The sequence below is a fragment of the Megascapheus bottae genome, chromosome 3, assembly GCF_031878675.1.
Source record: "Megascapheus bottae isolate mThoBot1 chromosome 3, mThoBot2.hap1, whole genome shotgun sequence".
Classification (NCBI taxonomy): Eukaryota; Metazoa; Chordata; class Mammalia; order Rodentia; family Geomyidae; genus Megascapheus; species Megascapheus bottae.
The window spans coordinates 32,795,270-32,808,977 of NC_143511.1; the positions used below are offsets into that span (position 1 = coordinate 32,795,270).

Here is a 13,708-nt window from a genome sequence, read left to right on the forward strand (position 1 = left end):
AAGGCTCGGGAATCCTGACGCCACCAAACAGAAGACCCTGCTCACGCGCAGGAAGGCCAGGCCTTCTCCATTTGACTTCCTGTGCTGAGGGGAGGGCAGGCAGAAGCATCCCATGGGGTGTGTGTCTAGTGGGGATGAGAAAATGCAGCGTGCAGAACTGGCACTCAGCACCGTCACAAAATGGCAATGTTTTTAAAAGTGGGCATGCTGTTTCATGAAGGGTTCCAAACAGCCACTGTGCCCTAAAAACCCAGCATGTGGCTTGTCTACATGCAGGGCACCTGCTTGCCGTGTCCAATCTGCCCACAGTCCCTCTGCCCATATTCTTCCAGGGGCCCTAACCTGCCACAAAAAGACCAGGGGTCACCTGAGAGCAGAGAGGGAGCAGGAGCCCCACCTGCTTGTGGGAAATGACAATCTGGAAGAACCAAGGTGTGAATACATGCTAATGCTAAATCTAGTCTGGTGCAGTGGCTCACTCTTGTAATTCTAGCTGTCAGGAGACACTGAGAATTACAATACAAAACCTTACTCTAATTTTTATTTTGTTTTAGAAAATATAGGGGGCTTGTTTGTTTTCCTTCTGGACAGGATCTTCCTGTGCAGCCCTGGCTGGCCTCAAACCACAACCTTCCTGCCCCATCTCCTGAGTATCTGGGAGTCTAGCTGTGCTTCCACACCAGCCAAGTCTAGGGTATTTTTACCAGATAAGTTACTTTTGAAGTAGGTTTATTATTGCTTACATTTTGAGAGTAACTTCTCAATTTTTAACTTCTGTGATAAACATAGTACACAACATAAACAAAATGCGTTGGGGTCCACTGGAAGGGGATCAAGATACAGAGACCAAAATATCTGAGAATTGCTATGACTGTGAGGTAGAAGCACAAAGGGAGGATCACAGTCCAGGCCAGCTTGAGTAGAAATAAATCAAGACCCTACCTAGAAAATAACCAATGCAAAAGAGGGAATGGTTCAAGCAGTAAAGCACCTGCCTAGATTGCACAGGATCCTGATTCCAAACCTCTACTACCAAACAATGAAGTTAAAAATCCCACCAAGGCTGGGTGTGGTGGCTCACGCCTGGAATCCTAGCTACTCAGGAGGCTGAGATTTGAGGATCAAGGTTCAAAGCCAGCCTGGGTACAAAAGGAGCTGAGACTATTATCTCCAATTAACCTCTAGAAAACGGGAAGTGGGGCTTAGCTCAAGGTTAGGGCGGTAGTCTTGAGCTAAAGAGCTCAGGGATGGCGCCCAGGCCCAGTTCAAGACCCATGACACACACACACACACACACACACACACACAACAAAAAAAAAAACCCCAAGCAACACAACAACAACAACAAAAAGCCAAAAAAGTCCAGAAGTTGGGTGCCAATGGCTCATGCGTATAATCCTACTACTCAGGAGAGGCTGATGAGAACTGAGGATCACGTTCAAAGCCAGCCTGAGCTAGAAAGTCTGTGAGACTCTTCTCTCCAATTAAGCACAGAAAAAACAAATGAACAAAAATCCCAAAGTGTGCTATGGCTCAAGCGGGAGAGTGCTAGGCTAGCATTGGGCATCAGGAGCCCAGGCTGAGTACAAGCCCCAGGACAGCGAAAAAAAAAAAAATAAGTCCGGAGCAATTTTGCCCCCCTTTGACAGCTAGGTGTCAGAGAAGAAAGTTTAGCACATGAGGCAGACCCCCAGGATACTGAAGAACCAGGAGCATACCTGGGCTCAGCTTCATGGTCCTGGGGAAGACAGAAGAAACAAAAGACCGTTTCCACCCTTCCTGACACACATGAAATGTTCAACTAAGGACCAGCCTTGGCTACCTAGGAGAAGCCACTCCTAGAAGAGCCAGGTACACGGGGCAAGCACTAGGAACTGATCTACATAAATAAAGCCTGCATCAAGCTTCTTCATTGTGTTCAAGGGAAGCAGAGAGGCAGGAACTGTCAACAACAGTCTAGAAACAGCCACTCCAGGCCAGTGCTTGTGCTTGCCTGGCCCAGCCCCAGACTCCTAGCAACACACAGCATGCCTTCTGGGTTTCCCTTTATAGACCCACAGACTGCTCCCACGTGCATTCCTCCTTCTCAATTAGGCAGCACTGCTGTACAGGAAACCTGGAGCCTGGGAGAAGCCACTCACAGGGAAAGCAGCTGCAGGGCTACAGCGAGTCCACACTGGGGTCCTTTCCAGGAAGCGAAAGTAAAAGGGCTTCACAAAAGCCTGGCTCTCACCAAGTGCTGCAAGGTGAGGCGATCATGCAAGTAAGGCACAGAGCAATCTGACCTGTCATTAATTTAGCAAGGTTTTCCCCTGACCTTCACAAGACGCAAAACCACCAGCAGTAAATTACCCTGTGTGCAAATCAGATGCATGTTTCATTTAGGTACATACTTTTAAACATAGCTTTGTCTTTTCACAAGTATGAAATACAAACCCCACAAACTCACTCCCTCAAGCCTGTAACGAAGGCCCCCTCACTGGTAGCAGGGATTCATTTCCACACACAGGCTGTCTGGAAATTCTATAAAAACTGTTTCAGAGCAGGGCACGATGGCTCACGCCTGTAATCCAAGCTACTTAGGAGGCTGAGATCTGAGGATTGCAGTTCAAAGCCAGCCCAGGCACTGAAATGTCTCTAATCAACCACTAGAAAACCAGAAATGGTGCTGCGGCTCAAGGGTAGGTCAGTAGTCTTGAGCTGAAGAACTCAGGGACACTGCCCAGGCCTAGAGGTAGGGCAGTAGCCTTGAGCTGAAGACCTAACTCAAGAACAGCATCCAGGCCCAGAGTTCAAGCCCCACAAGAGACAAAAAAACAAAAACAAAAAACAAAACAAACTTTCAGAGCATCTCCTGATGTGGAGTGGGTGCATCTATATGCAGCTAATTTGATGCAGCAGCTCCTTGACTCCACAAGGTAACCTGAACTGGACCCCAGCGACTAAACAAACACAGCTAATCCATGTAAGAGCCAGCTAGCAAGAAACAGCTTCGAGACCAGGCTCGATTTCCTGTCCCCAGCCTCCCTCCATGCCTCAGGCAGCCTACTTCAGTGCTCCCAGCCTGGATCCTCAAGGCTACATTCTCTGATCAGCCCTCCTCACAAATAAAGCCCCACAGGACTTTCTTGCTGGAGTCTTCCACAACCCCAAGGCCACCAGAGCCTAGGCCCAAGGCCATCCTCTTTCCCTTCTCCCCTCTCTCAGGTGGCTTCTACAGCCACCCCAGCTACAACAAACCCACCCATCCTGGAGCCCTCCCCATTACAGTTCTGCCCACCTCTGGCTCAGCCTGGGTTCCCTCCCTATGGGGGAGTTAGGAACAGACAAACCCTAGTTCCCTCGGAAAAAGCCCTACCAGACACCTACCTCCATGCCAAGTGCAAAACAGGGCTCCACAGACCTCTATGCCTGACCAGTGCCCCTCAAGACTGGGAAAGTGGTGTTGAGGATGCCAGGAGAAGATGGAGGTCCACAGTGGGCACTCAGACCAACTCGCTGTCTTTTTTAAGACCAGGGCACTTTCCCATTAATTTCAAAATGATGTCTAACTGAGCAGTGGCTAGTTACTGGTTCCTGTATAACCATCTCGCAACTCTGACCAAATGGAAACATCATGAGAAACTATGTTACATCTGCATGTCTACCAATCATTCCTTAGTAACAACTCCTTACCTTTCCACTTCCCACACTGGTGAATGGTGACAGACTAGTCATTCATCCAGTCACTTTCCACTGGTAAATCCCTGACACCAAAGCAGCAGCAGCAGCAAGCAAGCCACAAAAATGACCAGCAGAAAGAGTGGGTCTCCAGGCAAGCCCCTCATGATACAAAAAGGGAAACATTAAAGCAGATACTTCAGATACATACACACACACACGCACGCACACACACGCACGCACACACATGCACGCACACACACGCACCCTGAGCAGTTCTGGGGGAGAAACTCACCCTGGACTTTGATCAAATCTCTGGGACCAACAGCCCATTTACAGCAAGGAGGGGAGAGGGACATGCTAATCACTGCCAAGGGAATGCAATCTGTAAGTGACAGGGGAACAGGACAAGTGACCCTGCTCCTTTAATAAATAAACTCAGATTAAGAGACACAAGGAGCACATGAAGCAGCTGTGCAGGGCTCTTCCTTGGATCCTGATCCAAATAAATACCATGAGATAGAGAAGTCACAGACTACAAGGGAGCCTGAGTGCAGTGCTGGGGACCAGTCTGCCGGGTGATAAGGACACTGGGGGTGAGGCTTTTTAAGGACCCTTATCTTTCAGAGCCTGATATGACACCCAGGATTCATTTTGCTTTTTGTAGTCAAGGCCAAAACAGATTAGGAACAAGCCTGGCTGATGATGGGACAGCTGTGACAGCAACTAAGTTGCTGGGCAAAGGGAATATGTCATTTTTTTTTGACCTGGGATTTTGTTACTGTTTCTATTTTGAAATGTTTAAAAGAAATATCTGGGGGTTGGGAGTGAGGCCTACTGGTAGAGTGCTTGCCTAGCACTCTGGGTCCGATTCTTGGGTACCACATACACAGAAAAAGCCAAAAGTGGTGCTGTGACTCAAGTGGTAGAGCACTTAACTTGAGAAAGCTCAAGGATGGTGCCCAGGCCCTCCAGGACCACCCCCCCAAAAAAAGAATTTTCTGGAGCTGGAAATGTGGCTTAATGGCTTAGTGGTAGAATGCTTGCCTAGCATGAAGCTCTGGGTTCAATTCCTCAGTGCCACATAAACAGAAAAGGCCAGAAGGCCAGAAGTGGTACTGTGGCTCAAGTAGTAGAATGCTAGCCTTGAGCACAAAGAGGGTCAGGCACAGAGCCCAGACCTTGATTTCAAGCCCTAGGGCTGGAAAAAAAAAAAAAAAAAAAATCTGTGCTCACTGAAAACAGACTAGAAGTAGAAAAGAAAAGACTTAAAAGACTTAGTTACTCTTAGTCCCTGAAGCTATGGCCAGGAAAGTTGGCTGTTTCTGGAAGAACCCAGCCTTCCTACAAGGGTGCTGGGACAGGCTGCAGAGGAGGAAGAATGGGGCAGGGGTGCATGGCTCAGACAGTAGGATGCTTGATCAGTATGTGGGGTCCTGGGTTCAAATCTCTAGTATCTCAACAACAAAAGATACGATAAGGAGGAAGACCAAAAAAGGAGCTAAGAAAGCCCTTTAAAATTGGCCAATCATGTTCCATTCATCTTCTGAATTAAATGGTTTGAAGATCTATATACATACACACATGCACGTGTGCACAAGCCAAAGGCAGCTACATCCTGAGAAATCAAGCAACATTTCAAACATGTGTTTCTTCTACAGAAGCACAAGCATGTTTATGTGTGAATCTGCCAATTCAACAAACAAAACACTGTCACAGTCACCTATGGCCAGCCTGGCACAGAGTCTGCCCTAGTCAAGTGCCTGAAGTCCACAAGAAATGTGGTACTACAGTACCTGAGTTTGCCAGGTTTACCTACGCACACTCCCTCCAGCCACCTGGCAGTTCTCAGTGATTCTCCTATGCAAGTACTAACCACGCTCAACCCTGCTTAGCTTCTAGATCAGAAAAGACCAAGTGCATTCAGGTCCAGGTGATTGTGGGCCACTGGGTCACACATGGCAGTTTAAGATCAGCTCTACCAGGTGCTAGTCACCCACACCTGTGACCCTACCTACCCAGGAAGCTGAGATCTGAGGATCATAGTTCAAAGCCAGCCTGGGAAGGAAAGTCTGCAAACTCTTAACTCCAGTGAACCACCAGAAAACTGTGGTTTTCAGTGGTACTGTGGCTCAAAGTGGTACAGAGCTAGCCTTGAGCAAAAGAGCTCAGGGATGTGCCCAGACCTGAGTTCAAGCTCCATGACCAACAGCACCAATACCAACAGCAACACTAACAGCAACAACATCAGCTCCAAGCTGTTTCAAGAGTCATAAAAAATACTGAAGATCTGAGCTGAACAAGGAAGCCACCGGGGAATTCTAACAGCCAGTGACCCTAGCAGGTAATGATACTAGCTACTCAGGAGGCAGAGATTACAAGGACTACTTTTTGCCCAACCTGGGCAAAAAGTTCAGGAGATCAAATTGTAACCAATAAAAAAGCTGGGTGTGGTAACTATACAGAAAGCACCAAATAGGAAGAAGGTGGCCCAAGCCAGCCTGAACATAACTGTGGGACCCCCTGAAAAACTAGCCAGGACTGTGGGCATGACTCAAGTAGTAGAGTACCTGGCCAGCAAGTACAAGGCCCTCAATTTAAATTCCAGTACCATCACCAAAAATAAATAAATAAAACAACCAAATTGAAAATATAGGATAATAGTGACAGAGGCAGGTAGAATGGAAGCCACACAGAGAGAGAGATATGTGCAAATATCCACATGGCTGTCACCATCCTTATGACAAGGAAGAAGGTGGCTGAGGGGATAGGACTGCTTTGGGAATCCATGTGAGCAAAACCAGGCCTGCAGCTGACTAAACCCAAACATAGTCAACAAAATCCCTACACAACATGAGAGCTGGCAGCTTACAGTAAAGGAATCTGTAACTCCAAACATTAAAACTAGGTGTCAGCCAGGCTTAGTGATGTTCACTTATAATCCCGATGCTGAAGAGACAAAGCAGACAGATAATGAGTTCAAAGAATAATGTGGACTCCATAGCAAGTGTTTGATGCCAGCTTGTCCTGAGTAAGGAGCAAGACCTTGTCTCAAAAGGAAACAGAGCCAAACAAAACAAAACAACAAACTGGATACTGAAGCCTGAGAACAGACACACAATACTGCTATTATCTATAAAGTCAATAATGAATTTCTCATTTCAGAGTGACAAATGTGTACTCATCTAACTTCCTAGCTCTGCATTCAATGAAATGGCTTGACTGTTTTCAATGACACAGGCTAAAAGAGAAGTTTACACTAGGTTCTGTATATGTAAATGCGTAAGTTAGCTTTCCAAAGCAAAGAAAGCAAAACAACTAGAACTACTCCTTTTTGTCCCCAGGAGGGCAGATGCCACACCTCCTGCTGGTTTGCTTAGGCATACAGCTTATGTCCTCCACAGGTGACATCTCTGGTGACAGGGCTGACACTCCAAAGCATAGCCCTGTTAAGTTCAGACAATGAGGGAAGGCAAAGACATCTGCACACATCAAAAGCACCAACTCAGGGGCAAGCAAATGCCTCTCTGCCAGCTAAACCAATGCCCCCCAAAGCTCCAGGAAACCATGCCAACTGCCAGACGCTCTGCATACCACTAACATTTTCTACCTACCATGCTGGGCGTTGCCCTATTCAGATGCTAAGCATCCTGAGGGGAAAAAAACCTGGGGGGGGGGCATAGATGCTTCATTCAAGATCCAGTAAGCTGGGGTGGGGTGGTGGGATGGAGCCCCTGAACATGAGTGTGCAATGGAGCACATCTCAAATGTTCATTATATGAAGGAGCAGAGACAGGCTGTGGGAGTCCGGGGAAGCCCAGGAGAGTGTTCACCTGTCATTTTCTTCCTGAAAGACATCAGCCCAGGAATTCATCCAACACAAAAGGCAAGGGAGTGTGGGAAAGATTGTAGAGCTTATGGAAGACAAAAAAACAACCTGGGCACAGACAACTACTGAGTCCTGACTTTACAAGTGCCCGCTTTTCAGGTTTGGCAAAACAGAAGTACACCTTCCTTCTCACACCCTACTAGGATGAGTCACTGTTGGGGTTGAATTTTATTCAAAGAAGTGCACATAACAACCCTACCCAGACCTTAGGAACTGGGGACATTTACAGAAAGGAGCTTGAGGCCTGGGAGCAGAAACTCCCTGGACTCCAGGTGCTCATAAAAGCAGGTAATGAGACAGTCAGACACTCTTAAACGTGAAGGCACTTGAGAAACACAAATACTAGTAAGGGTTACCAGCAATTACTGAGTAGAAAAAGAAAGTGCCACAGAGGAAGTGAGTAATTAAACAGGCTTTCTCTTGGCCTACAAACCCTGAGGTTGGGACCTCTAGGGGTGGTAAGGAGGACGGGAGAGGCAGGGGAGGACTAGGGTAGAGATGCTGGAGACTCTTTGGACACAGGCCTGGGGCTCTAATGGAGCTGTGGAGCAGATCTGTACCCAAGAGGTAATGCCCCAGGCAGGCATCCTGCGGGGACATTAAGGCAGGGCACTTCCTGTCCTGACCCCTCCCTGCTGTAAATCTTCAGATGTGCCCCTAAGGCTGGACTACTATGGGGCCTGCTTGTACCCTCCATAGCAACCCCTAGATGGGACACGGGGGTGGAGTGGCCCACTGGTCCAGGCTGGTGGGGATGACCACCAGGTCCAAACCTGGGGGTCCAGGGTGGGGGCAGAGTCAGGTACACCCTTCAGGAGTGTACCTCTTGGTTCAAGCCACCAGGTATATGGGTAAGGGGAGGGAAGACACTTGAGCCATCTAGAGTCATACAGGAATGACTCCGGGGTCCAGAAGGAGTGGCATGGGGCATGAGGCGGACTCTCGGGTCTGGGCTGGGAGAGATGGAAGGTGAGTAGGAAGAAGGGTCAGGCTCAGTGCAGTTGCGGTAGGAGTGACTCGGGGGAGTTCCGGCTGGAGGGGGGGGGGTCACAAGTAACCCTGAGAGTCCAAACTGGAGGGATCAGGATAAGAGGTGACCCCAGGGTTTCAGGCCAGCAGGGGCCCGGGGCGGCCCGGAGGGTCAGGCCGCCAGGGCCTGGGGTGACCCCAGGGTTCAGGCCCCAGAGGGGCTGGGGTGACCCGGACACTCACTGCGGGGGCAGCTGCAGGGCGGGCGCGCCGCGCCGCTGGAAGGCCCCGTCCACGAAGACGCCGTTCTTGCCGAGGCAGCGCAGGTAGAAGTGCGGCTCCTGGAAGCTGAGCTGCAGGTGGCGCCGCGAGATGAAGCTCGACAGCCCCATGCTCAGGTCCACCGAGCCCTGCGACGAGTTGCGGCCGATGGTGACGCTGGGCTGCCGCATGAGGAACTCGAACTCGCGGCCCTCGAGGCGCGCCAGCGCCGGCCCGGGGCTCTGCCGCACCGAGGCGGCGGCCGCGGCCACCAGCGCCGGCGCCGCGCCCGCGCCGGGAGCCGGAGCCGGGGCCGGAGCGGGGGCCGGGGCGGGGGCCGGGGCCGGGGCCGCGCCGGGGGCCGCGCCGGGGGCCGGGGCCGCGCCGGGGGCCGCGCCGGGCGGCAGCGGCGGCGGAGGCCCGGGCGGGGGCTGGGCGGGCGGCGGCGGCGGGGACGCGGCGGGCCCGGGCGGCGGCGGCGGCGGCGGCGGCGCGGCGGCGGGGAAGGCGGCGGCGGCCGCCGCGGCGCACAGCACGGGGCTGCAGGGCGCCGAGCGCAGCGCCAGCAGGGCGCGGGCGCCGCTGTCCTCGCCGACTTCGGCCATGTTCGCGCAGCTCCGAGCGGCTCCGGCGGCGGCTCCGGCGGCGGCGGCGGCGGCGGCGGCGGCGAGGCGGCGCGGGGCGGGGCGGCGCGGGGCGCGCGGAAACCCGGAGCGGATCGCGGCCGGAGCGGAGCCGGCGCCGGAGCCGCGGAACGGCCCGGAGCGGGGGACGGGGTCGGCGCGGCCGCCTCCTCCTCCCGCGGCCCTCCCGGCGCACACCCGGCCTCCCGGCGAGTTGCCGACTGGAGCGAAAGACCTGGTGACGCGCTCCCGCCCACCTCCCTAGAAGTGAGCCTTGCTTTAGGACCCCACTGGTGCTCCCGCCTAAGGATGCCTGGAGCCCCATCCCCATCCTTCCTTTGAGGGGGTGCATGTCCGGGACTTGAACTCGGGGCTCCGGGCACTGTCCCTGAGTTTTTTCCCCTCCAGGCAGGTGCTCTACCACCGGAGCCACAGCACCATTTTCAGCTTTTTTTAAATTTTTCTTTCTTAACTGGAGAGTCGACTCTCATGGACCTCCCTGCCTGGTCTGGCTTTGAACGCTGATCCTCACATCTCACCCTCCCGAGGAGCTAGGATGACAGGCGCGAGCCCCTGGAGCCCCATCTCTAACCCTTTCTATTCCTTTCCTTTAACGAAGTGAATGAATTTACTGGGTGCAGGACTGCTGGTCTCCCCCCCACCCACACACACCCAAGGTCAGAGCTAAAAATTCAGATGGGCAAATTTGTTTATCAATTTTTTTAATCCCCTTAAGATTTCAGTGTCCTCCGTGCCTCTGATCATATGAGATACTTAGGGGGGGGGGGGGATATTTCAGTCTCCTGGTCCTACATTGCTATCTCAGCCAAAAAATAAGTAAATGAACAAATAATAAAATACCTCTCATTTGATGATAGTTTTCTTTTTTATTGTGGGGATAACCCCCCTACCCCTTTGATACTTTTCTTTTGTGGTTAACTAGGGTTTGAACTTGGGGCCTTCTACTTACTAGGCATAGTGCTCTACCACTTGAGCCACACCCCAGCCATCACCAAGAGAGAAAGTAAGCTATTCCCAGTCAGAGATAATGACATCACTCAAAGACACATACTAATAAATGAACAGTTACAACAGTGGTGAAGTCCCTAACGCTCAGGTAGACCATGGGGTGACTCGGGGTATAGAAAGGAGATTTGGCCTCTTGAAGGCAAGAACTTCCCTGCTTCTGAGCAGAAATAAGCATTGTTCTGAGCAATCTTTTATTGAATATACAATGCCAACAGGGTAAATAGGAGCTTGAGAAGCAATCCCCTGGAGGTATGGACACAAGACCACTGTGTATGAAGCAATGGTCCCAAATCAAGGACTAGGGCTGTGACTCAAGGGGTGAGAGCACCTGCCTAACAATCATGAGGCCCTGAGTTCAAATTCAGCTGAGGCTTGGCGAGGCTAAGGAGGAGAGAGAGGCTGATGAGTCCTAATATAGATTTAGGTCTGAGCCCTGGGGCAAAGGGAAGCTGGGGAAGGGATTGGGGCCGTGGGTAGAACACACAGATCCACATATCTGAATCTAGTGGCACTGGTGCCATGGTTCCCAGCCAGGAGACAGGTCGGAATGACCAGAAGTCTAGTTAGGAAGCTGTTAGCGCATGCAAGACAGGATTATGGAGGAAGATGGAGAGAAGCCAGAGGATTCAAGAAATTTTCATCACTAGCCAGGCATGGTGATACATTCCTGTAATTCCAGTTCCTGGGGAGGCAGAGGTAGGAGGACTGAAGTGCTAAATTAGTCCAAGCAAGAAAAACAAGAACCTGCCTGGAGGTGACAGCAGAAAGAAAAAAAAAATGGGGTGGGGGGATTAGGATATGACCCAGGTGGTAGAACACTGAAACCCCAGTACCAAAAAATAATTCCTAATTAAAAGTCAGATACCTGGGGCCGGGAGTTTGGCCTAGTGGTTAATTTGCTTGCCTAGCATGCATGAAGACCTGGGTCCGATTCCTCGGTACCACATACATAGAAAAAAGCCAGAAGTGGTGCTGAGGCTCAAGTGGTAGAGCTCTAGCCTTGAGAAAGTCCAAGGACAGTGCTCAGGCCCTGAGCTCAAGCCCAGGACTGGCAAAAAAAAAAAAATGTCAGGTACCAGTGACTCATGCCTGTAATCCTAGCTACTCAGGAGGCTGAGATCTGAGGTTCAAAGCCAGCCAGGGCAAGAAAGCCCATGAGACTCTTATCTCTAAGAATCCATCAAAGAAACAGATATGGAGCTGTGTCCCAAAGTGGTAGAGCACTAGCCTTGAACAAAAGAGCTAAAGGACAGTGCCATGCCCTGAATTTAAGCCTTCAAGTGACAAAATCCTACTATAATAGGCCAGGAGTGTAGCCTAGTGGTAAAGTGCTCACCTCACATGTACAAAGCCCTGGCTTCCATTCCTCGGTACCACATACACAGAAAAAGCTGGAAGTGGCCCTGTGGCTCAAGTGGCTGAGTGCTAGCCTTGAGCAAAAAGTGTCTAAGGACAGTGCCCAGTCTCTGAGTTCAAGCCCCACAACTGAAAAAGAAAATCATACTATAGAAAAATACCTATAGCTTCCAGGGTCAGCTCATATGGCCTTGACAAGCTTAGTGTTTGCAATTGCTTTCTCCTTATTAAGACATTACATATGTTGACAGCTGCTATAGAGTGGGTAAGAAAAAGAACAATGAAAAGCCATTGCAACTAATTGCAATTAATCACCAGAAAAATGGAAGTGGTGCTGAAGCTCAAGGGTAGGGCAGTAGCCTTGAGCTGAAAAGCTCAGGGACAGCACCCAGGCCCAGAGTTCAAGTCCCACAACCAAAAATTAAAAAAAATATAAAACAGCCTGGGCAGGACAATCTGTGAGTCTCTATCTTCAACTAACCACCAAAAAGCCAGACTTAGAGTGGTGGTTCAGTAAAAGAATGACAGCATTGCATGAAAAAGCCAAGGGAAAGCTGTGAGGCTCTGAGTTCAAGACCCAATAATGGCACTAACACACACAAAAGCCAAAAGCAAAAAAAAAACCAGAAAGTGGTGCTGTTACTCAAGGAGTAGGGAGGCAGTCTTGAACTGAAGAGCTCAGGGACAGTGCCCAGGCCCAGAGTTCAAGTCCCACGACCGTCAAAATATTAGAAAGTGTTTCACCTCTCCCTGAAGGATATATTGTCTCACAAAGTAAAGGGAGGTAGAGAGAGGGAGGGAGGGGGGAGAGGGAGGGAGAGAGAGAGATCATATCTTAGAGGGCACAGAGCTCTGTAAGTATTTGGTGTATGATAGGGAACACCAGTCATTCTTCCATCTGTTCCTTGACCTCTTCCTGTTCCTGTCAGCTGAGTGGCACATCCTGCTGCCTTAGATCATTCTCGAGTCCTTCTTGTATCTTGAATATCACTTCTGCCTGTGATGAGTCCCCAGGATTTCATATCACACAGTGGTGAGCACGTCAATCATTCCAGGGGAGAACTTTGCCTTCCAGCTGAGCTTGCTGTGGTATTGCTGTAATCCCAGCTGCATGGAGTGAAGGTAGGGCAATCACGGACCAAGCCCCCCCCCAGGATAGAAGCTCTACATGGTACCTGACAAACAGCTACAGCAAAAGCACCCAGCAAGCACGAAGCCATGAGTTCAAACCCCAGTTCTGAGGGGAGTGGGCAGAAGAACTATATGCATTTGTATATCAGTACAAAAGGGACAAACCAAAATTGTGTCTGTGTGTATATGTACACCTGTGTGAGGCACAATAAACCCATGGAAGCACAGTAGAGACCAGAGGCTAAAGATCTGAGAAAGAAGCAGGTACTGGTGGCTCACGCCTGTCATCCTAGCTACTCAGGGGCTGAGACCTGAGGATTGCAATTCAAAACCAGCCCACACAGAAAACTCCCTGTGACAATTTTTTGGGGGGAGGAGGGGGGTTGGTAGTAGGACTTGAACTCTGGGCTTGCATGTTGTCCCTGAACTCTGCAGCTCAAGGCTAGTGCTCTACCACAGCACCATTTCTGGTTTTCCAGTGGTTAATTGGAGATAAGAGTCTCATGGCCTTTTTGTGCCCCAGCTGGCTTTGAACTTCAGATTTCAGCCTCCTCAGCAGCTAGGATTACAGACATGAGCCACCAGCACCTGGCTTTCTATGCTACCCTCCAATTAACTACTCAAGCAAACAGACAAACAAAAATCAGAAGTGGCACTGTAGCTCAAGTAATAGAGCACTAGCCTTAAGCACAAAGAACAGCATTTAGGCCCTTAGTTTAAGCCCCATAACCAACAAAGAAGGAAGGAAGGAAAGAAGGAAGGAAGGAAGGAAAGAAGGAAGGAAGGAAGG

At 50.5% G+C, this 13,708-nt stretch overlaps 1 protein-coding gene across 1 annotated transcript in view; it reads right to left on the reverse strand.

Annotated features, from left to right (window-relative positions):
- Nucleotides 1-9,384, reverse strand: part of Foxk1 (forkhead box K1) — a 51,632-nt gene extending 42,248 nt beyond the window's left edge. The window contains exon 1 of the mRNA XM_090329830.1: nt 8,762-9,384. Coding sequence (XP_090185956.1) covers nt 8,762-9,384 — 623 coding nt within the window. The remainder of the gene's footprint in view (nt 1-8,761) is intronic.
- Nucleotides 9,385-13,708: the final 4,324 nt, after the last annotated feature.